Below are 27536 nucleotides of genomic sequence, written 5' to 3' on the forward strand. Positions count from 1 at the left end.
TCAAAGAAAAAGATCACACCATAAATTCTCTTGTGTGTACTGACTATCAACTTGACCATGAGATAGCATCCATCTCATAGACCCTATACCAATGGATGCTCTTGCCTATGAACAGCGATCCCATTTCCCTTCTCTTCTGGATGATGGGATGGAACACCTTCCCAGGCACAACAGCCAATCACAGACAGAATGGTCTGAAGACTGAAATGGAACGGATTTCTTTCACCCCAAGTTAATTCTGCTATTCAGAAATTTACACTACGACCAGTAAATAATAAAAATATTGGTGTTAAACCTTCTCTAGCCCATTCTGTCTCTACTTCCCTGAACCTCCTTAGTAGGAACATAAGGACTTTCAATAAAGAATTTTGCATTTTTTCCATGAGGAGCAAAACATTCCAATTCTAGCTGTTCTCACCACTGTACAGCAGGCCACCTCAGTCACAAACATTTTCCGGGTATCTTTTGTAGAATATTCTTCCTTCAAATTGCTGAATTCACTCCCTCAAATAAAAATCCCAAGCATCCAAGGCAGCTCCGTACTTCTTATGACAGATACATTTATCCATCAGCCACACTGATCTCACAGCTGGTCTTTGTGCCACAGATTTTCCACCAATAACATCAATTAACAAATCCCACATCTTTGCAGGAGCACACAGCAACGTGTGATACCTAGGCAGCTATGGTGATGCTACACAGATCTGATGAAAATGTTCCTATATTCTTTTAAAACAAATATACAGCTAAGACTATACTCCTTGGCTGAAAAGAATGCCACAACAGAAACATCTGAGCAACAAACACATTTGTCTGTAAGAACTGTGATATTTCACAGCGTTGACTGATTTGTTTATTTTTAAGATGAAACATCCATATTTTAGCTATGTCTTTTAAACTCAAATTGAAGGTGATATCATTCTACTTTCTGATTTTTTTTTTTAATTTGTGACTCAAAATCTATTTAATCTGGTTTTGTTCCCCAGCCTCTCCTCTTTTTATCATGCTTACAATTTCTCATAGAAGTGTTACATAAAATTCACCTTGGCATATGCCTCTTCTGCATATTGTGAAAGAGAATTCATTTGGGCTTTTACGGAAAGTGTCAAAAAAATGAGCCAATAAAGACTAACTAGCCCTTGCTCAGTAGTGCTGCTTGCAAAATTACTTTACCCCAAAACAACGCATTTCTGTTTGATTCTCATCCTGCTGTTTGAAGGACAGAAAAATGTATGCAGATCATAAAAGAAAGGGAGGAGTGGGGCTGGAAGTGAATGCTTCATCTGAGGAACCTTCACCATATTATTTGACTGATGTGAGGCCAGGTGAAAAGAAGGGGGTTCCTTTTGTTTCTGTAAAGCTGACAGATGTACCATGAACTTGATTGTACTTCGTTATTCCAAAAGGCAGAGGAAAGCAAAAGGAAGAGGCCAATTTATCTCCACAGGTGTTAAAATGTGTAATCATCTCAGGATGCACCCTATTAGGTCAATGGAGCAAGCATGCTACAAGAAACAGCAGCTCTTTCATTTCAGGTCCAAGTTCATGTCACTCTGAGACAGGTGCCACACAGACAACAGCACAAATACCAACACAGAGAGTAATTCTAACTCTAAGATACTGTGATGTGCTCTCAAAGATACCATGAGATGCTTCAGTGCAGCCACATTACATGGTAGGGTTCAAATACTCAAGTACAGAGAAGAGGTTATTATAGCCTCCCATGGGACTGACATAAGAAGGAAGCTTTTTACTTGAATCTTAGAGAGGAGCTTGAGAATCCATATGGAAACCTATATTAAATCAAGATTAATTAAAGGCAAAACTTATTGTTACTAGTACTTTAAAGCACACATTTTTTTAAAAAAAAGCACAAACCACTACTCAATTTGTTCAGAAAAAAAAAATCAAAAAATCTTACAGAAACAACTGTTCCTATAAGGTCTCTTTGAGGGGCATTTTTTTCCCCCCCTTATGATACTGCTCGGAATGTGTGACACTTTGAACTGGCAAATATGGTTCTTATGATCAGAGAAAAACCTCCTAAGAACAACTGTGCCAAGTGAGACCACAGGTATGTCCATCTTTGAATACCAGGCTGCCTCACAAATTGCTAATTATTGTCCCTCACACTACAGAAAAACAGTGGCAACAACTTGCTCTTGCATCAACACAGCTATTCTGCAGTCTAATCACTTCCTTTTAGCTGAAGATTCGCATATTTACTATATTGTTTATATCTTCAGTTTATTTATTTAAAGTTAGTTCAGCGGAATTATACTGCTGATGTTACAACAAAAGGTCACATTAGAGGCCAGAAGGAATTATTGCAAATACTGAGAAAAATCAAAAGTGGAATGTCTGTTCAAAATTCTGAAGCTCACTGACTCAACCCTTACTATTTTGGTCTATCTTCACACTGATCTTAGTTTATTATTCCTGACTCAAACATGTCAGAACACCTGCAACAGCAAAAGGACACAGTATACAGAGGCACTAAAATATTCCTCCCTTCATTTCAGTTGTCAACATTCGAAACTGCTTCACTGGCATGGAGTAAAATCAGGACCTGCTGTAATAAATAAATCCAAGGGAATGTGCAGGTTTTCAAAGAGACCTATATTATTATTATCACACCTCAAAAACCTGTAAATCCAGATTAGTTGAGACACCAGCTACACAGAAGAACAAATCTCCAGGTAAGTGTCTCCAACAAGTTGGGTAATTTAGTGGTGCAGAGGCCTGAGCAAACAAAATAAAACAAAAAAGAAGTCCCACTTCCTCAGAGTGTGAATAACTGACAATCCTGTCAGAGAAACAAAGCCATGGATCTGACTTTTGGAGAAACACAAATCTTAAATAAGAGCAGAACTTCATACGACAGTGCACTGGAAGATGACATATTAAAAAATCCAAAGCGATTTTTCTTTTTTTTTTTTTTTTTTTTATTCCTAATATCACAGCAACATTTGTGTGCAGGTAAGCATCAAAGATCTCTGACACAATTCCTAGCTGTCCATTAGATTACTATATTTATGGGAAAAGTTACTTAGTAGTAGGCATTTCAGTAGGCCACTGACTGAGAACCTATTTTATTTTAGCTAAGTGTTTCTAGAGCTTGACAGTAAATGACATGCATGAGCCATGTTGACTGTCATCTTCCACTTTCGACTGTCAGACATGGAAGTAACTTGCTAATTTTCATTCCAGTTTCAGTACCATGAGCCTGTTGCATAAGCTGCCTGCTAAAAGCTGCTCCAGATGGAATGACAGTATTTTGTAGGACCCCAAAGATGTAGCTATAGAGATGAATATGTGTAACACAGCATTGACAGCATGACCTTTCTCCCCCCCCCCCCCTTTTTTTTTGTCATTCCACCCTTTTAATTTTTCCACATTCCCTATAAAACAGGACACATAGGAAAACAAAGAGTTTCAGTCTCTCAGCTATATTGGATCACCTAGAATCTTATGTACCTGACTGCACAAGGCAGAGGACAAGAGAGGAAGGTGAATAAACAATAAGGTATTTTCAAAATTACAGCCAAGGCTCAAAATTCATTTTAAAGAGGAAACAAAATCCACTCTCCTACTAACATGAGAACGATGAAGAGCTTTGATGATTTTCATTGGAGTTACTTTCTGTAATGAATAGTCAGTAAAATGCCAGTACTCCTCACATTGGAAACAACCTGTTAACTACTGATTACACCACTTTTACTGATAATTTATATACTATATTAACATTACAGAACATTCATTATTAGCTCCTATTACAATAAATCACAAAGAGTCTACTTATCCTGCTGAAATAAAAATATGTAAATTACACCCACTGCTCATTTTAAACGATACAGGTAAAACAATACAACTTTTCTGACACCCAGGCTGTGCAAGGAACACAAAGAACACTCCTCCACACACACACATATACTGCTTTGCACCTTCAAAAGAGGAAATTACCACAGGGTACTTCTTTCCTTTTTCAGATGAACAATTTAGTATTGTGACAAACATTTAATTTACATTCTTTAGTTTTTTTCTCTACAATGTAAAATAAGTTCTTTTTGATGCAGAATGCCACAGCACACAGTACAAGGGGTGGGGGGGAGCAGTGCAGGGCTGGAAGGCAGCAGAGAGAATTGAGAAGGAATGGCTTTTGCTATTTTGACAGCCCTCAGCTTGCTGCATAGTTGGATTTATAATATGTTCTTTAGGAGCAGCAGTTTTATGGTGTAAGAGTGCCACACAGCTCTGGTTCCTGCAGTGCTCACACCAACAACTTCAAAACTAACTCGCTGCAGATGTCCCTATGATCATCTAATCAGACATCAAAAGCAATATACTGACAAGCTCCTGTGCTGATTAGAAGTGCTCTATATCTGTTTCACAGCATAAACAGACACATAGTAGTTGCTTTATAAATGGATTCATCCACATCAGAATTCCCTTTCAAAAAATTCCAACTGTTTGGAACTCCCCAGCCGAATGACAGAAAATCTTTTTAAATCTCTCCAGATCTTCTGTTCAGTTCCACACTGTAGTATTTCAAGAGCAAGAGTTAAATTATTAATAGGAAAACTTTTACCAGAAAAAAGTAAATGCCTTCTAGAATTTATAAACCTTGCTATTCTGAATGACAGCCTGAGACCACACCACATCAGGGAGGCAGTCTTGCCTTCACCCTCCAACACACATGGTAATAGCTAAGATCTATTTCCAAATCTACTTTGATGTCTGATTATTACACGTCAACAAGCATGGATTTAAAGTATTACAAGTACACCAGCACTGCTAGTTCCTGAAAAAATACTGTGTTTCTCCCAATATTTCATTTTCTTCTCAGAGTCCACTTCCTGCAACGCTTAAAGAGGACCAATAAGAAAGATGGGGACAGACTTTTTTGCAGAGCCTGTTGCGATAGGACAAGGGGCAATGGTTTTAAACTAAAACAGGGTAGATTTAGCCTGCTAAAAGAAAGATGTTTTTTTACAAAGGAGGTGACAAAGCACTGAAACGGGCTGTATGGAGAGGTGGGAGATGCCCTGTCCCTGGAAACGTTCAAGGCCAGGCTGGATGGGGCTCTGAGCAAACTGATCTAGTGGAAAACGTTCACGCTTACGGTGGGAGGGATGAAACCAGATGACCTTTAAGGGGCCCTTCCAACCCAAAGTGTTGCATGATTCTATCACATAACTATGAGAGAATTTAATGTTGAAATTCTAACACATACAAAAGGACCAGAAAGAAGAACTATCTGACCTAGTCCAGTAAACATACTGGACAGAAGTTCCATCTTCTAAAAATCAGACAGACGATACAACACTCATGGCAGTGCAGCCTCTTAGCTCAAGTCTTGGCAGAAATCTGCTGAATCAAGATATAAACTCTACAAAATTATTTCACCACTGTGCCCAAAAAGGCCTTTTCTGCCCTGCACTACTTTTAAATACCATGATTACACGAACTAATATTTCTGGGTTCTTTTTTTTTTTTTTTTTTCTGAAATACACACATTTTGTAAGTAATATTCATAGCCAAATTTGTGGTGTATCTTTAAGTTTACATAGGTATATAATGCTATACAAAAAGGATCAAATCATGAAGCTGCATCCTTACACATGTGGATGTTATGCTAATTTGCAGACTCCTAATCATGAAGGCTAATACACCACAAGCACAATTAACAGCCAGAAGAACCAGAGGAGGTTTTGACCCTTTTTAACAAGAGCTTGAAACATAAAAATATTCTAATTATATATCAACCTTATTGAAAATTGCAAATTACATGTCCACAATGCATAAAATACAGTCAATTTCAAGTCATATCTAGGCAAAAATTGAAACTGTGTTGAGCCACTGGAGCAGCTCTTCAATTGATCCAGCATCTCATTGTATCTTTAAATATGGATAAATACAATTTAATCGTCCAGTCCTATTGATTAACTCCAAGATAACCTAAGTATTTGTCCAGAAACCACGTAACTATGAAAGAGAGCCATGCAGAAAATAGCAGACGATAATCAGCAAGTTAACAAGAGGGAGTGAAACCTTAGTCCCACCAGAATTAATGGAAAATTCTTAACAATTCAAATAGGATCACAGTCCTGTGTCTAAAACTCATGACAAGTCAAGTCTTATGATAGTAGAGGAAGTCTGTCGCTGGGCAAAATCAGAGACAAGCTGAAGTAACAGCTCCAGAAACAAAAGTTCAGATGTTATAATTATACATTAGCAATTATTATGCGAATGAACTGGACTGAGCAGAGCAGCAAAATGTATTCTGCTCCCTAACACCAAACCAACTGAGCCACACAATTCAGACTTTCTGCCTTGCTGCATCTCATCCCGCCACATTGGGCAGAGAGATCCAGTCAGGAACGTCAGAGTTGGTGAAGAAAATCCCAAACTGCAGCTCCGCTCAGCAAACTGGGGGCAAGTGTTAAGTGCCCCAAGAACACTTGTTTCTTCTGCAAGGTTTCAACCATCTCAATCCCACTGCACAGCCTCACTCCAGAGGAGATCCCCAGCTGCAGACTACGCACCCATTGCTAAACCCACTTTGAGGGTGAGGGTGAGGCGAGGTAGCCAGAAAGCAGAGCAAAGCCATGGGCACACAACTTTGCAGAGAAGCAGAATCACAGAGTCCTAGATTGGCTTGGATTGGAAGGGGCCATAACGATCACCTAATCCAAACACCCCTAATACAGGCAGGGACACCTTTCACTAGACCAGGATGCTCAGAGCCACATCCAACCTGAGCTTGGACACATCCAGGGATGGACATCCACGGTTTCTCTGGGCAACCTGTGCCAGCGCCTCACCACCCTCACCATAAAGAATTTCTTCCTCATAACTAACCTAAATGTCCCCTTGCAGTTTTCTCTCATTATTACCTTGTCCTGTCACTACAGTTCCTGATGAAGAGTCCCTCTCTGGCTTCCTTGCAGTCCCCCTTCAGACACTGGAAGATGTCCTATGACATCTCCACACAACCTCCTCTTCTCCAAGCTGAACAGCCCCAACTTTCTCAGCCTGCCTTCACAGGGGAGGTGCTCTAGGCTCCTTATCAACTTCATGGCCCTCTTCTGGGCTCACTCCAAGGGCCACATCTTTCCTGTACAGGGGAACCCCAGAACTGGATGCAGCACTCCAGGTGGGGTCTCACCAGAATGGAGTAGAGAGGCAGAATCCCCTGCCTCGACCTGCTGCTGTTTTTGCAGCCCAGTGTTCAGGTGACTATCTGGGCTGCAAGTGCACATTGCTGGCTCATGTTGAGTTTTTCATCAGCCACCACCCCTCCTGTCCTTCTTCACAGGGCTGCTCTCAATCACTTCTCTGCCCAACCCACTGGTGTAAGTACATTAAACTAATTTTGAATTGGTTTATTGTATTCCTGAAGTCCTCTCTGGAGACCCAGGGAAGGAAGTTTTCATTCTTGAAAGCCTGGCCAGGGTTCTGTGACCGTAAACTAGGCAGAAGAGCTAAAGAGTAGCTTTAAGAAAGTAAAAAATTCATAACAAATACTTTTGCTTCAATAACAGTTTCTGATGTGCATTACCCCTATCTTTCTGTGATTACAGCCTCAAAATTTTTCAGTGGCAGCTATCACAATAAGGAAAGAGAGGTTTGGATGAAAAAAGAAACTCAAATTTTGTACCATCTGTTAAATGACTTCCAGTCTGAGGGAACAGATGCTGGACTTCACTATCATTTTTTGATTGATCTATAAGTATTTTGTTAATTGGGGCTAAAACTACAGCTAAGATGTATCAGAGAAAATCAGAAAGAATAGCTGAAATTCTCCTCAAACTACCTGGTCACTCAGAAGAGTTTTTGTTATTTTTGTCATCATCATATAGAATTTAAAAAGTCAGGTCTTCTTTTGAATAAATGGGACAACATCTGAAAAACAGAACACATGCTCTGCTTGATGCCATAAATACTGTGAACAGCTCAAATGACTCATCAGCTTCAACCAGTTCACCTGAATGGGATAGCAAAGTTCTTTTCTTGTATTACTGCATGTTTGCTGTTCTGTTTCACACATTACTCGTTGTAGAACCGAAGTGCACTTTCCAGGAGCTAAATCAGCATTGTCTTCAGAGAACCCCAGCAGTCAGATCACAAAAACCTGCTGAAGGCCTGGTGTATAAATGTAAGGTAGTATATGGATATTGCTACACAGAGCCCCACTGCCAGTTTCATGTGTAACAAACACCAAAACGCCACAAGTGCCAAAACAGCTCAGCTAATTATGAAAGTCAGTTTCAATTATAAAATAATTGCTAAGATAATTGTGGCATAAGTACAGAGCCTTAATTTTCACTACATGCACTGAAGAATGTTTCATCTAGTAACACTTCTGGGCTTTTGAACTTGCATGTGACTAAAGGAAGCAGTTTCACATGAAAAAACCTCTGGTTTGTGGCAAACAAAATTCAGTATTAGTTTTAAATTTTCAGCAGCAATATACAGAACAAACGATTTTTTTTCTAAATAATGCTTTAACACTTGAAAGGCTATAGCTGTTTTCAAAATGCAGTGTTTAGTTATTTCTGCCATGTTCTTTCATTTGTCAGATAATGATTTTTCTGCATGTTTTAAAACAATCTGTACCTAATTTAACCTATGTTATTTAAGCTTTCTGTGTTTCCCACAACATTATGCCGAAGTATATGTTTCAGTATGACTGTCGATGAGAGTTTGAGAAATGGTCCTGATATAAGAGTTAGTGTAATGTACTTTGTGTATTTTGCTGTAGTAGATTTTTGCTTTCACAAAAAAAAAAAAAAAAAAAAAAAAAAAAAAAAAAAAAAAAAAAAAAAGAGAGAACAACACCAAACCACAACTTCCAAATTTCTGGGCCTCCCCCCACTTCACCTTACATGATATATTACAGAAAAAGTCCTTCTCCAGCCCTGTTACTTGTCCAGCTTTGACTGTCACCCCTACAGCTGACAGAGGGATGCTCTGTATTTTAGCACAGAGAATTCCCTTAGGCCTGGAGGGCTCTTTTGTACTGATGCAAGTCACTGAAGCATGGTGAGGTTTTAACCTCCAAGTATTACTGCAATCCTCATGTAATGGCATAAAATGCACTTGTCACCACTAAAATCACAGTAAAACACCCAACTCAACAAAATGCTATTTTTTTTTTTCTTTTTGATTGGTCTATAAAGCATTCAAAACACACCCTGGAATGAAATAGATTTCACTTATTTTTCCACCTTTTTTTTGCCATTTTCATGGTTATAAAATACCAGGGGTCAGCATTACGTACTGACATACTCACTTTATATTTTTCTCAGCTTTGCCAAGAATGTAAGATCTGCACTGTTAACCAAAAATTCTTCTTTGTACCTTCATTTATAAGACTAAGTCAGTATTTCATTAATACGTAAATGCTTGCAACAAACGTCAAGAAAAACCTCTCAGCTCAAACAGGCCTGAAAAATGATGCAGAATTTTGACCAAGTTCAGCCCCCTGTAACATCATAATGTACTTGGAGAGTCACTGAGACTTTTAAAATTGCACCACTTAGCAAATAACACGAGCCATTGTAAAACAAGGTGCACACAAAAATTCTTAGATGCTCATGCATTTGATCATGCAAAAAGAAGCAGTGAACAGTCAACTAAAATCCTGTGTTGGCCTTTAGAATTTCAGTGTCAGAGTGAGACCTGTAGAACGTCATTTGCATGCAAGTCAACGGACTGGGTATTTACTTCCTTTATTCACCTGAACTTAACTGCAAGTATGATCTTAAATACACCTCCAGCTGAAAGGTTCCCACTCCCAACACGTGTCACTGAGCCCCAGCTCTCTCCCCCTGCTCCTCAGTGTGCCAACACAGCCATTTGTGGAACCTTGCTCTAAACCAGCTGGGGTCTAGCCTGCAACATCCCTCCCGAACCAAACAAAGACTCAGGTTTTCTGAGTGTTGTTTTATTTTGAAACAGACCAGCAACAAATTGTTTTGTGCAGCTGGGGACAGGGAGGGAACTGCAACATTGTATAGAGAATCTAAAGTGGAAAAGGAATAAATATTACAAGCATATGAAAGCAGCAGCATCATTTAAGCCAGCATTCACCTGGTCTAAAGAGCAGAACTAGACCCACCAGAGCTTCCTAGGCAAACACTAAAAAATAGCTTTATTCTGCTCGAGACACTCATGTGTCCCAGCTGACATTCAGAAATTCTAAAGAATTTTGCTGGTCTATAACTAATGTAGGAACACTTTCCCCACACACAAAGCTTCAGGTCTTAAAACTGCAAAGTAGAATATGCAGCCCAAGAGTGACTAAGGCAGCATCACTTTAAGAAGAATAAAGACAGTCTGCAAAAACACATGATTAAGAGTTACTGCACCTTCACTAATTGTGGCTTTGCAATAGAACTTAGTAATAACTATATTGAAAACAAATTTGTCCTCAAAAGGAAAGAATCAGGTAAAACAGAAAACTGAGATAAAGAAGAGACCATCCAGGATAGTAGCAGGATACCAAAGATGACAGACATGACATTAGAAAACAGGAGAAGAGAAAAAGGGTGCGAGACCAAAGAAGCAATGGCAAACTGTACGACGTGATACTGAACAAATAAATAACTGCTGAAAGTTCAGTTCATATTCCAATGCCTCATGAGACCACTGAGCTTTATGTAAATCCCTTATTTAAAAAAATAACCCACAGAACCACTGTTAATTGAGTGTATCATCTAAAGTATTTTTCCAGAGGAAACTTTCTATTTTACACAAAATTAGTATGATGCATTTTGTTATAGATCCAAATACATATATAGCTTATACAATTACTATATACCAAGAGGCAGTTTTGGTGTGAAGAAAAAGGTGAGTTACATGACACCTACCACCACAACATGCTTTAAACTGGGGTCACTGGGATGAGAAGCACTTGGGAAGTCAGCAGGGGCTCCCAAAGCTGGATCACTGCTCCTCCGTACCAGAAGTGGTGTGCCTGCGAGACAAAACAGAGTTCCAAGGTTCACAAATGCTAAATTAGCACCAGGGAAAGCTTCGTGGGGTTAAATAAGAGAAGTGTGCAGCAATTAAATATAAGCTTGTCTGTGCTAATATCCACCTGTTAAATTACTAGATTTGATAGGGTTGTACCATTTCAGATTTACTTAGCTAAAGAAATGATAACTTTTTTACATACTGATGTAACAGACCTTGACCCATGAGCTACCTAAATTAGGTAAAAACTGCTGACAAACAGAAGAAAAAGGCACCTCCTCAGACAAAGAAAGGACTAGTTGCATGTACCTGTGACCACATGTACCATCAAGTGAGTGAATTAAGACTAGAGCTGTCAGTTATAACACTAATTACAGTGGCTGGGGCTGGTGGCAGCCATAATTATTAGATCTATAAAACAGTTTTCTCATTAGATGCTAACAAAGCTGGAGTGACTCTACCACATTCACTTTTAACACAACTTGGCCAATATAGCTGGAATAAATACCAGCACCTGATGAGGGGCAACCAGAGAACCCTTCCTCATGGTGAGCAAGTTTTTATATGCAGGTAATCTCTTCTATGCTCACTTCTGCAGGAAACCAGTAAGAAAAGCAGAAGACTTAAATTTGTGTCTTGGTACTTAGGGAATGCTTAAATATCAGAAGGTGAATATTGGTTTTTCTGCCAAGTCATTATCATCTTTGCACCAAGAGCTAAGTGTGTTTTTACAAGGAGGTTGGGTAGAAAGGGATTGATCACCAAATTCTGTGTGATTTTTCAAAAGTGGCAATCAGTAAAAATGAACCGAATCTCTCCACCCAGATCTTCTTGTTCTTCACATGAAGCTGAGGAGAAATTTGTTTCCCCTCTGGGCATAGTTGGTAAGAAGTTGTATAAAAGCTAAATACAAGTTACTCCCTTCTTCAAGATAAATACTTAAGACCTTAAAATAATTTTTTTGTGTATGACTGAAATTTCTGGTGGCCTGTATCCAATTTTTTGTCTCTCTTCAATACAGCAGTTTGAAAACAGATGCTGAAGCATTTTTATGTTCTTCAACACAATTTAGTCTCCAACTCTTTTTGATATTAACATGAACAATACAGAGAAACTATGGAAAAACCTTTACACTGATACTTTTATTTGTAAAACTTGCACAAGTCAATGAGCATACTGCTACTTACACTCTTCAAAGCCATCACCCCAGCCCTTTTCCTCCTTTTTGTGCTCCTTTTTCCAAGCTAAGAAATTCACATTAACTCAAAGAGAGTACAAAAAGCTCCCCACAGTCAACTTAAGAGGTCAAAGATGGGAAGGGAGGGGGGATGTGTGACCCCACACAAAAAGATCACTTGCATCAAGCTCATTCTCCTCCCAAAGCCAACACTCTGAAATTAGATTTCTCCTTTTTTTTCCTGAGCTGTCTTCTAAACTAACTCTTCATTTCTTCCCCACTCCTCTGGCTGAAAGACGAAGGCTCCCAACCTGTGACTGTTGGAAGACAAGACCCCTGCTTGTTCCAGGGCCTTCCAGCAGCTACACAACACAGCAGGTGAAAGAAGAAGTCTCCTGTACCACACTTGAGCATTTCTGTATTGACTGCTTCAGGATGCTTCCCTACCACGTTCCCCATCCTCACTTCTGAAGATCTCCTTTCACTTGCTTTTTGACAGAGTTTTCCAAAGAAACTGAAACAAAATTCACAACCGTCTAAACTTTGAAAGTAAGGTCTGCAAGAACAGCAGGATAACAGAGAATACCATTCTCCAGTTTGGGAAGATGGCCTCACAGCTATTTCTTTCTTTTTATTCCTCTGAATTTTTGCTTATTGGTATGAAGAAATGAAATTTATGGTGCTCATCTGGGATGCTTCCTTCCTTGCAGAAAAGCAACTGGACTTTTTGGCTATTATATACAGTATTTTTTCTCCCAGTATGTTGTAAATTTTAGGGTCCTACAGATAATTTTTTACTTGAAGAGAAAACCAGTCTATTTTCTTCATTTTTAAAATGTATTTACAGACATGTAACATAATTTCTTGTACAGAAATATCACGTCTTAGCACCTCTGTGAAACAAGTCAGCTGTAGTCTTTAGCTAAAATTACACAAAAAAGTCCCTCTTGCCCTTATTTTTTACACGTGCACATCGCAAAAATACAAAACAAACCTTTTATTAGACAATTAAACTGAACCAAAATGTGCTTGTTAATAGGAGAAAGCCCACAGCAAAGAGGACAACTGGATGGAAGAGACAAGAGGAAGCTGTGCTGCCCCTCCTTTGCAGGAGAGTCCCTTATTCCCTTTCATGAGCCAGCAATTCTCAGCAGCTCCGGGAGCTAGCACACTCTGCTCGTCTCTGCTCATCTCCTCTGTGCCTCAGTTGTCCCCTGCCATAAGAACACATTCCATGCTGCTCACTGCCTTCCAGCCTGCACCTCTCCCACGGGCTCCTTTCTTTTTCCAGCCTCTCCCCACCTCCTCTGCACTGCACACTCAGGTCTCTCCAAAGCAAGCACGCTCCCTTGCATTCCCAAAGAGAAACCTTCCCACATCTACTGCCCCAGACTCAACCTGACTCAGGAGCTGGGCCACAGCCACTATCCATACATACCTTCAATTCGTTCGTCCCCATCTTCCTCAGCCGTGAACAAAATGCACTGAAAAACCATCAGTGATACTGTTTATGGCAGACGTGCTGTACAGAATTACAGGCATTTTCTTAAGAGATTCTGTCATCTGTTTTCTGCAGCATTCCGTTTCCTGACAGGATTTTTCCTCACAGCTTTCCTTTAGTCATGCTGTGTTTCCACGTTATTCTACTCATGCTCTTACATTTGTGCTGAACATTTATAACAACCAATGTAAGTTCAAACAAAAAATCCATCTTTCCCTGAACGCTGAGAGACAGAGAAGCTCCTTCCTGCATACCAAGTTGATCACAGAAACACGGTTTTTAATAAGCGCTACTATTTTATGCCAAAGCAGCACCCTGTATTTTAAACTTAGGAACTCTGTTTTAAAAAATAGTTATCCTCATCTTGCAGCGCTGCATCAGGAGTTCGCAAACAACAAAAACTGAAACACAAGTCCAAAAATTTTCCACATAATAACAGCCTTTAACCTCAATCACTTCAGGGTGTACTTCCCATTCTTTAAAAATCTGTGAAGTACCTTTTATTATGGTACCAAAGCACCATCTAAACACACGTGTCAGCCTTATTCACAACAAATACTCTAAGAAAAGCTGATGAGGAAAAAGTCCTGCAGTTTTCCTTGCTTAAAGTCTATCACTTATTTTCAACCAACATAGATCAATTTTTTCTTTTTGCTAGCATCACCCTCAAAAATTAGTATCTATGCAGACTCATGGTTAACAGTGTATTTTCCCTGAACTCTTATGTTTTGGAAATATTTTTTAAACTGCAAATATGGTTGAAAGAAGCATATGGTAGAAACGACACTTAGATTTAAATTGGTTGCATTAGGAAAGAAGAAAAAAAAAAGAAGAAAAAAAAAGAAGAAAGAAAAAAAGAAAAAAAAAAGAAGAGCGATTTCTGCCATTTGTGTACAATTAAAAAGTGAAAATTTCCATCAACACAATGGCAGAAGAAAGATCCCCACAGCAGATGTAAGCTGATTGTCTTAGTTTGTTTTTCTAGTTTTTTAAATTTCACCAAAAAGCTGTGCACAGACATTAACATATACTATGACCAGGAGTGTGCTCTGTCTCAACTGAAGCCCTTGGCAATTCAAAAATCAGCATCTGATGCTAGGAGGAGCCTGACAAACCAGAAGTGATGTGTTCAAGAACAGTGTGCAACTGCAGGTAAATAATACAAGGTCTAGATTTCAGGACATAAACATAGTCAGGGGAACTTTGGGGCTCCAACTGCCCCTGCTGGGGTCCCCCTAAGTTCTACAGGGTATCCAAGCTCTGAGTTCTGGCATCAGATTTCTGGCCTGCATTTAGATAGTTGAGTACCACTCAATATGACCAATATCACAAAAATATATTATTCCTATCCTTCCTTAATTTCACTCATTTGCTGTGATGTCTCTTTGCTCAGGAAAGCACAGCACACCTCCAGCCTGAAATCCCTTTATTCTTTGAAATTTAGCTTGTAGGTTGCTGAAAAATGCTGAAGACAACCAGAGTTTATCACCCATGAGAATTTCTGGCAGGCTGTGCTATCCATAATACAGTCATATAATGTACTAAAAATCGATTTTAGCAATGCTTTGGATGCAAACACTCTCAGAAGATTTTTAGGTGAGCTGACAAAGCACAGAACACAGGAAATGCAAGCACAGGTGTATTGTTGTGCTACAGCATCAGTGACAACTAACATTCTGTGAGGCTGGTTTGTTTTTCTAGGTAACAGCTGAGAATTATTCTAGAGCAGAACTAAAGATACACTTGGACAGACTACTGTAAGTGGGTAGAAATAGATTTACAATAAATCACCTAGGCAGTTAAGGTCACAATTTAAAATTCTGCTCCTAAATACAGAAATGCTGACTATGATGGGAAGAGAGCTGTCCATCAATTGTGTATCAAACTATCAGCTGCTGAAGGCCATACTAATGACAATTACTCTGCTGACTGCTTCCAGATTACCCCTGCCTGGACAGACAAATTATTTTCTTACCTGCAGATGACTCCACATATTTTGTCAGAGCTCCTTCTGAGCAAGTCACAACATTTCAAGTTAGTAGAAACAAAACACATAAAAACTACATGCACACACACACAAATATAAAATTGCACTTCAGCATGGACAATTCCTGGACAGAAGAGCTCTGAACAGACACAAAACAAACAACTACCATTAATATCAAGAAGCCAAAATTGCTTTTAAACTGGTCTTCTCATGAAACAGGTCAGGCCCTGGACACAAAGTTACAAGCAAGCTTTTAATTTATATTTGAATAAATAAAGGATTAATATATGTGCCTATTTTTCTCCTTTTCATCAGACAATTTTCACATTTACAGGCCTACAGCCAGTTCTTCCAGTCTGCACTTTCTGAGAGCAATAAGCAATCAGTGTGTGTAAATTTGGTCACTCTCAGATATATTGCTTACTACCACCTGAGGCATCATGGAATGGTTCTGCCATGCACCTCAGATGCAACTGGCACGGGCTAGTATGTTCTACTTTGTGATGGTACTGCACGCTTGTTTTTTTAAATATGCAGTGCTATGATGATGTGATTTCTCTGTTTAAAGCTAACTCAAATTGCTTATGATAGCACCTATCAATACAATTTCAAATCTACAGCTGCGCTTCCCAAAGTGCACAGTGCACTTCTTAAATTCCCACGGATAGAAGATTAATGAACTAGGATGGTGCAACAGTTAAGACATGTGAACTAAATCTACAAACAGGTGAAAAACCAGTTCCAGCAAGAGCTGTCTTTTATACATCAACCCAGCACAAAGTACTTCTCCATCACTCCAAAGGAGGTGGAATTTTTCTTACAAAGAAAAACAAAAGCAATGGCCTACAAATAAAACTTAGAAATGGGTTTAAACAGATACTCTTTTGGGGTGATATTTTTCAGTGGCAGCTATTTAAAAAAAAAAATATTTTCTCTGGTTGCATGTGCTATAATGCATTGAGTCAGGTTTCAGCCATGAAGCACAAGAACTGTTCTCTCATTTTTTTTATGACCAGAATGAAATTTCTTCAGTGCTAACAGGGCCCAATGAAACAACTGTGGAATGTTTACAGTTACAGCTTTTGTGGTTTCAGACGCGGACATGGAAGAATCACCTACACACATTATTTCAATCATAAAAATCCTGTTTTCAGGATCAAAACCTGCTTCCACATGCTAAGAAGTTAATAATTTCTCAAGGCACTAGGCCATGTCCATCTACAGAGGACGTACAAATAATGCCGGTACTTTCTTCCCATTAAAACATTTTTCTCAAAAGTGCTTCCAGAAGGACAGGACTTCAGTTTGGATCTTAACCAGGTATTCATTTCTTGCACTTTAGGTCATAACACATGCCAGATACAGAGTAATTTCAGGATCTTCTCACTTCTATCAACACAATGTTGCTACTTTCAGCTCCTCAACAGATAGCCAGGGAGCACCCAGACTTAGTGGAGTCCAAGGAACACCATGACTCTGCTCCAAAGGATCCTGGTTACAGGTACCACATGGAAGAGCCTGCGTGAAGGGGAAGGAGCTGCAGCAGAACCCTGAAGCAGGGATCAATCAGCTCACAACAGGCAGTTGTGATTTTCTTGCCTCTCCAAACTCAATCAAAATGCACAACTCCTTCCCTTGCTGGGCAGACTGGTCAGAAGTTTTCACAAAACACATTGGCTGTTACAAAAAAGAAGCAGCACTTCCCAGTATGGGCCAGGCTTTCCCTTATTCAAGTGAAGCATCTTCATGAATCTCAATATCTTCCATCTACTGACTGAGGTACATCTTACAATTTATGTCTTTATTAAGACATAAGATTAAAAGTTACAGTCACTTCAAACGTCTTGTGTTTTTCAATTATGATTTTGGGGAGAAAAAATGCTGTGCTACAGTAGAACTTCCCTACACAGACATATACAGGGGGGTTTGCTTTGGTTTTGATTGATTGTTTGTTCGTTTGGGGGGGTTGAGATTTGGGGGGTTTGTTTGGTTTTTTTGCTTTGGTTGGTTATTTTTTAAGCTTAATATCCTTCCAATGGCATTCACATGTCAAAAGAAACTGAACGCCAGACATACTTAAAACACAAGTTGTCTTATTCATCCAACTTGCTGAACACAGCAAGAAGCATTCATCTTATTAAACACATTGGGTTTTTAAGCAGCATATTACCTGTAGTTACTGAATTTAAATAAATCATTTTAGGGTAACATATCCTATAAGATTTAAAAACTAATAGATCTTAGACTCTCGCACCTTATTTTTATTCACAGACTGAAAGGTGAAAATAAGTATTTCTTCTATTTCAATTCCCAGCCCATTTCTCAACTTCAAATGAAATACTTAATGAACTGTACTATTTGAATAAACTGACACAAAGAAAATACTCTGTGCACCTGCAGAAGAGGCCATGCTGCCAAAAGCTGGTTTAGCACTTCAGCTAACATCAGTTACAGGTGCTTATGCAGTCACTTTTCCACGGTTCAATGATTTCATTTTCTTTAAAACTTTGGCACCTAAACTGTACAGCTTGAATATCACTTTGGCAGCATTTTATTGCAAGTAGTGGAGTTGCAAAGTAATTTTTTTGAGTATTTTAATTGTATTTTAAAGGATGATCACAAATTACAGCATTACTACACATTTCTGCAATAATTAAATATGACTGGTGTTTTACATATCCAATTCACATTAGGAACCTTTTATGTTTTGGTGTTTCCATAAAAAGTGATGTCTCTACTCTTGTAGATATTATTTTCTATTCTGGTCATGCTAAACTAGTTTTAATCTTAAATTCCAATCTTGTTTCTGATAATTTTCGAAGATAAACAGTGAAACTCCTGAACCTTTCTGTGAGGTTGAAGGAATAAGAACATAAGAGGAGCTATACTGTGTCCACATCACCCAGTATCCTGAATGTAATAGTGGTAGCAAAGACTCAGGGAGAAAGCCTAAGGTTGTAGCCTACCAGCTTGCAAAAAACAATCTTTGAAATATTTCCAAATCTGTGTGGCATCTAGGCAACCATATTTCAAGATACTGAGGAGCCACGTGCTGTGAGTTTGTCTAATCCTATTATAACTCACCAGTTTTTGGTGCGTTACATCAAATTTTATAGTTCAGTTGAACGCTTCGTGTGAAAATCAGCGTAGGGTTGTTTTGCTTTGCAACTCATTGAACAAAAGTTGTGTTTGATACTTGAGTTTTCACATGGTGAGGAAATTGAATAATAACTTTTTATTGATCTTGTACCTTGAGACCTTGAGCTGAAGTCCCAATTGTTTTAACTTGAACAATATCAAACTATCAATCAGCCAGGCTTAGCAGGCTCATTTTCTACTTGAAATACACATTTTGCCATAGTGCCTCTGAGCTAATACACCACAAGCACTGCACAGAATGATAAACAGACATGCTCTCCTCTGTCTTGCTCAACACTAGAGGGTACTGACAGAGCCTGCACCATGGTTTTGAAGTATGACATCATAGTACAGCCTTTCAAAACCTTCAGCTGCAAATACTTAGCTAAGTGGGTTGGTCTTTTTAAAAGATATTGCCTCTAAAAGCAGCTATGCATCATAATACAAAAATACCAACAAAACCAGCCACATCATAAAATCCGTAAAACAGACCAAATCTGAGTAAAAGCACTGACACCAAACAGCGTGTGTCAAAAAGCACTGCTGACTTTCATAATGGAATTTATTCCAGCATTTTAAGTCCCATTCATTACCTTCCCCAAAATCTTCCCCAAGGCAATAAAAGGCTGGGATTCAACGTCCCAGCTAGAGAGCTACTGCAGAAAACTGTCTAACTTGTGATGGAAAACCATTTTTCTCGCTAGTTAGCATATTTTCATGAAGATACCCCTCTTACTCCAAAGTAAAGCATATTAAACCAAGTGCAAAGGGAATAGAGACAGGCAGAATAATTGATAAGGAACAATCTTTGGGGAAATCAGAGACAGAAGGGCTATTAAAAAGAGAACAGATACTTTGGTAACAAACTATGCACATAAATTTATTACATATCCTAGCACTAAATTCCTGGGTACAGTGAAAGGAGGGAAAGACTGACTTGTTTTGTAAACAGGAAGCTCAGAGACAGAAAAACACACGGAAATTTTACACACATTTTTACAGAAACCATTACTGTATTCTTTTGCTGCAATACAAAGATAAAGCAAAACTCATTTCCATGAATCAAGGACAACTAAATAAGACCAAGCTTAAGTCATGAGGTCAAAATATACCAGACTTTCCCTCTGACTGAAATGAAAAGTTATCTTCAAACCTTTAGCTTGCCTGAGAACAGAAACCATTTGTTTTAGAAATGCAAGTAGACTTGATCATCACAATTCTTTTAAAGCAGATTACACCGGATGCCACAGAGGAGAAAAATCTATCAAGTATAGTGTCATCCTCACAACGCCCGTGGCAAACAGCACAGAACAACACTTGATATCATTACTATGAGAGGAGCCCTCCAGTGCAGTGAAAGAGAATACAGCCATATTCCCTTAAGGAAATCAGCAGTATTCCCTCACACCATAGGAAACAGCATGTTCTTCCATCATGCATTCCTTTTGAAATGTACCAATTTCAAAATGTTAGTTTTTCCTGAATCTTACAGGAGACAATTGTTACTTGAATGCAGTACACTCCATGCACTGAAAAATATCAGAATGCTCAGCTCATAAACTGATGTTGCAAGACTAAGAAGAAAAGGATTGCTTTTATGCAAGAAAAAAAAATCTTTCTGACTTACTCTCTTATGCTGCATATAAGGCATTAGCAACATTTCGTTTATCAGATTAATAGTTTCACATTGTATGTTCTCACAAATTTTAAAAATACATAACAATGTGTTTTTCTCCGTACTTAAAAACACAGTCTGCATATCTGTAGTATCTCAACTCCAACTTGAAAGAGGACTAATCAAATATATGTTGTTTAAAATGCCCCCAAGCCTACTTACAATGCTTCCACTTCAAAGAGGATGAGAAAGGAAAGAAATTCTTTCTGAGCTCTGAAGTTACACAGAAATTGTCAACATCCATACCCTGGAGGGAATAATTTAATCCCTGTCAGGCCTATCAGGGCAGAAACTTCCAAAAACTCCTGGAAGAAACCTTCCCTTCAATTCCCTGGGACTTCAAACTAAGACACTGCCAACGAAGGCACCTCTGCTGACTGACTTGGCAGGCCAAACACACAAAGCAAATCAAAGTGCATCAAACAATCCCATGAAGCACAATTTAAACTAGAGAAACCCCCAAACCACAGGAATACATTAAGCTAATTGAATATATTCTCTGTCTGAAGCACCGTCAAGGCAATTCCTTAAGAGTGCAAAGTAACCTTTCCCAAATGTCATAAAAACATGGCCAGAACTCCAGCAACTGCAACAAAAATGAAAAATTAAAACCTTCTAAGCTACTGCTCTGATTATCCTTTACTAACCAGCCCTTCTCAGGGTTGAAGCATTCCCAGATATCTGTTTTCAGGGGGGAAAAAAAACATTCACTGAGAAGAAACTGCATTAAATGTCCAGAACCAAAAGAATTGCCTGCTCAAAAGCACAAGTGCCTGTATTTAAGTAGCTTGAACTCCAACTACCATTACCATTCATAAGCTTATTTTAGGAGACTGTAATCAGTCATTCCAACCACTGTTTGTACCCAAGTCTTACACTTGCCTAGAACAGTGATCAGATGTGCAGACATGTACACATAAAAGGAGAAAATCTCTGAGATCTGCCATAAAACAAAGCCATGCAAAATTCAAAATAATGAAGAAAGACCTTTCAGTGGGAAAACCAAGACACTGCTCTACTCAACTGTGAAAGCCTGCAAAGGGAGGAGTTAACTCCTCCAGTTTACAAGAGTATTTTTTAATATGCTATCAATAACTGTTACAAGGAACTATTTCTTTATCTAACCTCAAATTTAAATGAAGTTACTAGCTCACATCAGTAAAGGTATTAAATAATTAAGAGCATATTTTTACTGTAATAGCCAACAAAATAATCTGTCTCTGCTTTCAGACTGTACTCAGAAAACAGCCTCATGATTCTTCAAATCCATTCCCAAATAAAGGGAAAAACAATAAATAAAACAACAGACCAAAAAAAATCCTGAAGATGACTACTTTAGACCTTACTTTTTTCCATACCTTAACATTCTAAAGCAACGTGTCTTTGAATATTGCCTTTCTTCCTCCAGGAAAAATCCTGACTACTTAACACCAAAGAGATGAGCAAGACAAAGGCAATAACTAATTACGTGGGTACTCGACCATCATTTACCACATGAAGCAAATAAAACACTGAGCCAGTCATGAAGGCATTTCCAGCTCAGAGTGACTTGTCCATAAAACGGATCTTCCATAAATAAATTAGTGCTCCCTCCTTCCTGCCCATATGGACTGCAAAGGAAAAAACAAATTGACATAATGAAAATAATTCCCCTCTTCCTGTTCCACGACCTACCATGTGGGGAAAACCACTAGAAAACAACAGTAAACTATGAGGTGCAACAGGAAAACAGAAGCACTTCTGGCACACTTACAGGTGCACAGAAAATTATAAGGTGGTTTATGAGGACCATAATCTCTTTCCCTGGCATGTGTCTTACCTTACACTCACCATGGGCTGAAGTCATGCAGCTACAAAGCATTCAACACACTGTGATTTCACTGCTCATTGCAGGGTTTTGTGTACACACAGTTTTATAATTAAGAAATATGGTACAAAAAAAAAAGGCGGTAAAGAATTTGCAGTGGTATTGGAGGTTAGAGATGAAGTTTACCTCCAATACATTTTTCAAATGTACATCAGCTATCTCACCATTCAGTTTCCTGCATCATTCTTTGAAAACTGTTGTCATGGCCACATCATTATTATACTCTGGGAAATTCTGGTCACAAGAAACAGTAATACAAGACAAGCTCTGCTGCCATCTTAGCAACCCTCTCAATGCACTTGTATCCACAGAAAGAACAAAACCAGGAGATCAATTCCCTCCCTGTTTCAAACAGCTGCCTACCCACATTAAACAGCTGTGTGCTTCTCTAAATTTGGTGATATATCTTAGCAGGTGCTTTGTACCATTTGTATTGTAGCACAGAATGTTTTCTTTGCCTGAGCACATATTCTGTCAGATTGGGATTTTCACTTTTTCATTATTAAAAGTTGCTGCCAGCAACAGCACCTGATAATCCAGTGATGTGGGGCAGGGAGGAAGGCACACACATCTGCTTGCACCTCACCTCATGTTATGGACACAGAAGATACCATGTCCATGAACACTTGAAGTCTTCCTGCGTTTTTCTTATATTTAAAAACCCACAATTGCACCTGTTTGGGAACAGAGCTAGCTTTAAAAGTAGAGCAGTGTTTATTTCAGGGAAAAGAAAACAAATAGTTGAATAATTTCCTGAACTGTTTTAAAGAGCTATAAGATACTAAGAAAGTAATTTGATATCAAGTAAATTAAACATACTTTTTTGCTCTAAAATTTTGCTGACACATGAACGCAATGCAAAACATAAGGTTATTTTAGCTTTTGAGTCAAATACAAGATTGCTTTTCATCTGGTTCACTTGCAGAGTTACAGATGATAAAGGGAAAAACAAAGGGTAACCAACTACATTATGGAAAATCTTTGACTTCAGAGAGTATTAAGTATAAGCTGATCAGTATTCTAGAAAAACAAACAGAAAAACACCCTCAAAGAAGTAACCATACAACAAGAATAACAAAAAGTAAAATTAAAATCACTACCATCTCTATCTAAACAGGAAGGGCTTTAAGATTTGGTATAATATACTGTTAATCTAACTAGGTCACATATACAATTTATAAAAGACAGGAGTGTTTTAAGGCAGTACCTCATGTGTCTGTTCTAAGCCAGTGGCAATTCTCTCACATCTGACAAGAGCAGTGTTTAGTTCCACGGGCTTATTAAGCACCAAGCACTAAGTATTTCACAAGCAGATCATTAGCCAGACATTGTTTCTACATAAAACCATGGATCTGATTTTGTAAAATATAAAACATCCAACAGAACTAACAGGTAAAATTGTTCCACGATCTGACAATTCATGTGACAATGAATTCCCTACATTTCCCTCCTAAAAGCATTCTGGACAAAATACTCAGAAAGGTAAGCACATGACAGCTCCTGAAGCACAGCTCTACCATGGAAAGCAACACTTTTTTCCTACATAGATATTCAATCACATCCTTGCTCCCAAAATAAGAACAGCTTTATAAATTAATATTATTTTTTTCTGCTAGCAAGTAGGAGTCAATTCAATAATTAGACAGGAAGCCAGACTACTGTGGTTCATGCATCAATGATATTGATGTAACCAAATTGTCCTTCTATTCCTTCATTTACTTTTCAATTTGCCTCTAATGGAAACAGCCACATAATTTAAGGACCAGGGACTTGTATACAAAAGACAAAGGCAGAAATTAAGTCCAAAGAATTGCAAACCATGATATAAAATCCAGAAGAGAAAACAATTACATTTCAGAGTACAAACTAAGTTACAGGACTAACAGGTAGAAAATCTTTCACTTATCCTGTAAAACAAACCAATCTGAAACAGAACTGATGAGACAAACCTGCTACGTTTATGATTTCTTCTTTTAAGAAGCAAGCACCATTTTAAGTTCAAATATATGTCAGTATTGCACTGAAAACAAAAAAAAAAGAACCCTGACTGCTCTTTCCACGTTGTATTTCATCTCCTTTATGCTTTACAGTAGAGGATTTCATAAATACTAGGAAAATAACTATGTGGTAGCTTACTGATGAACTCGGGAGCTTGTGCACTTAACTGCTTTAAACAAAATTCTGTGAAGCTGAGGTACTCCAACCCTCAATTTATGTAACAACAGTATGCCAGACAAAACACTTTTTTAAAAAAACAGTGCTCAGAGCTATTTGGAGAACAATCTCTACTTTCTGAAACACGCTAAGATGTGGTAACAGCACAATTTAAAAATATGAATACATGAAGTGGCAAAACTTTTAGCCACCAAACCTTGAGCTGCAAGCTGTTCCATACCTCATGCTTACCAAAAAACACAGGAAAATACACACAAGTTATGTCAAAAATAAGCTCAAGGTTTTTAGTTATGAAAAATTCCTGTGTGTCATTAAATACGGAAAAAGATTTTTTTTTTTTTTTTACTTCAGAATATGGAAAAAAACAGATACAATCCATTAACACAAACTTTAAAAATTTTCATGCAGCTTGAGTTTTAGAATTTTCTGCAGCAGGCACAAAAATAAGGACAGACTTCTGTTAGAAGTTACACAGCTTCATCCAGTGAACTTTAGTCAAAATTTTACTTTAGCTCACCTCTTCTATTAATTAGCATTTTCCCTTTGAAATAATTTAAATAAATTTAACTATAAATAATTTTAAATTTATTTAAATATATTTAAATATATAATAAGCAATAAATAAAAGTAAATATATAATATAAATAAATATATATTATAAATATATAAATATACATATGCATATAAAAATTATATAAATATATACGTATATACATATAAATAAATATAAATATGAATATAAATATTAGTATGAATATAAATATAATATGAATTTAAATATGAATATAAATATATAAATATGAATATAAATATAAATATATTGATCCATTATATATTACTTTAAATATTATTAGATATCATTACTGGTGTGTTAGTATATTTTTATTATATTAATTATATATAATTATTATTATTACACCAATATAATAATATATAATTACTAATATATATTATATTGTTGTGTGCGATTTATCAAGTAATTATTAATTTAATATAAATAAATGTACATTGTTTGTTTAAATATTAATAAATTCATTGAAATATTGATACATTTATATTTCAATAATTCAAATAACTTTAAAAAGTAATTAAAATAGACCAATGGACATTCCATTTCTCAACTGGTAATCAGACTACTCCCCAAGAGTAGCACAACTAGAGACAGTACTTCTACCCATCCCCCAGGTGCTTGTGGATTTTATTGCCCAGCATTTGGAGACTGCCAGCAGCACTCAGGAACAGGGCTGAGCTGGGAAGTGGGCACTGGTGGGATGCACAGCAGGCTCTCCTGGGCATCATTCGTTTGTTTTACAGGCAGGCAGTCCCAGCATTCACCTTCAATCTGCTTTTGAAAGCTTCTTGGCCAGTACTCAGGTGACAGCTCAGCCTGCTCCCAGTCCAAGAACGTTCTTCAAAGCGCTCTGCGTGCAGCATACAAGGCTCCAGCTGTTTGCAAGTGGAAATCAGTCTGAACTCGCGGCCATCCAGGCACACTTCAACAATACAGGGCACCAGAGCTGCAGCAGCTCCTGCAGTACCCTCTGATGTGGGAAGAAATTAAGCAGCAGCCTTTCCTAATCACAATCCATCACTTGAAAATCAGAAAGGCAAATGGGCCCAGTTGTGCAACTTCTTCAAACGCAAAGAGTTGAAGTGTTTGCAACCAGCATATCCCTCTTCCCACCTCCCACACCCAGAACAGGGCATTAGCTCAGATAGCTGGTACAAGCACTTGCACATAGCAGTTTTACACTCACCGAACCCAGGTTCCTCAAAACAAAAATCCAGCTGGGTTTTTTTTTCAACGACCGTGGTATTTGAAAACACTATGCAAAGGTTTCATCTTGAGTGCTCTCAAATACCGTGATGGATTGTCAGCAGCTCCTGGCCCAGCACAAGACATCCCAAAGATTCACACTGTGTGAGCTGTCCAAATGCTTCTTGAACTCTGTCAGCCTTGGTGCTGGGGAGCCTGTGCAAGTTCCCAACCACCCTCTGGGTGAAGAACCTTTTTCAAACATCCAACCAAAACCTCCCCTGACCCAGATTCACGTCATTCCATTGGGTCCTGTCACTGACCCCAGGAGAGCCTGGCCCTCCATGTCCCCTCACCAGAAAACTTTAGACCACAGTGAGGTCCCCCTCAACCTCCCCTTTTCCAGGCTGAACAGACCAAGTGACCTCAGACACTCCCCATACAGCTTCCCTTCAAGGCCTCTCATTGAACTGCAAAGCAAATAATGGGATGCTAAAAAAAAAAAATCTTTAAATATATAAAATAAGATTACAGACACACAGAAAAAGAAAAATGAAAGCAAAAACCATTATACCTACCCAGTTTTAGAGCAGAAGGAGTCACTTCAATCTCACCAATGGGCTGAAAGGCAGCCAGCTGAGTTGCTACCTCTGTTTCAAAGGAGTCTGGGCTGTTTCTGTCTGTCAAATTCCCATTGGTGCCATCACTCTTACGGGGAGGTTCTTGTTCATCATAAACAGCAATCAGCTATCAAAACAAAAGATAATGTATTTTGTATATTTTAAGTATTTCCAAACTTCACTCTTAAAAAAAAAAAAAAAGAAAAACAAACCCCAAACCACCAACCTTATACTTCTGTTAAAGTACAAAAATAATGATCTTATTTCAGAACAGCTAACAACAAACACACAGATTCCAGAAAGCACAGACATTTGTGTTTAGATACATTGACTTCAGTGTGACTTAAGTATACTCTTCAGCACTGCCCTGTGCTGACACACATTTCTCAGAGTTTGCCTGCTACCATTAGTGAGCATTTTACGTTATTTCCAAACACTTAGAGATGAACATGCTTAAAAACACAGAACGGCATTTAATTCTTGTGGGTAGAGGGTGTTATTATTTAGCACTACTGACCGACATGCTGCACAAAGGTAGCACAAGCACAGCAGCTGCACGTTTCACGGGTGAGAACGTAGTAACCACATTCCAAGGACAAGAGCCAGCCGGAGCGGCGCGGGGTCTCTCTCGTGCTGTCCAACCTGTCTCTCTGGAAGGAT

The 27536-nt window shown here is 38.3% G+C and overlaps 1 protein-coding gene across 1 annotated transcript in view; it reads right to left on the reverse strand.

The window, feature by feature from the left end:
• The window catches only part of PARD3B (par-3 family cell polarity regulator beta), a 390492-nt gene that overhangs the window by 245379 nt on the left and 117577 nt on the right, over window positions 1-27536 (reverse strand). The window contains exons 3-4 of the mRNA XM_062498095.1: window positions 26835-27003; window positions 10875-10981 (exon numbers count right to left, since the gene is read on the reverse strand). Coding sequence (XP_062354079.1) covers window positions 10875-10981; window positions 26835-27003 — 276 coding nt within the window. The remainder of the gene's footprint in view (window positions 1-10874; window positions 10982-26834; window positions 27004-27536) is intronic.

The sequence above is a fragment of the Cinclus cinclus genome, chromosome 9 (assembly GCF_963662255.1).
Source record: "Cinclus cinclus chromosome 9, bCinCin1.1, whole genome shotgun sequence".
Lineage (NCBI taxonomy): Eukaryota > Metazoa > Chordata > Aves > Passeriformes > Cinclidae > Cinclus > Cinclus cinclus.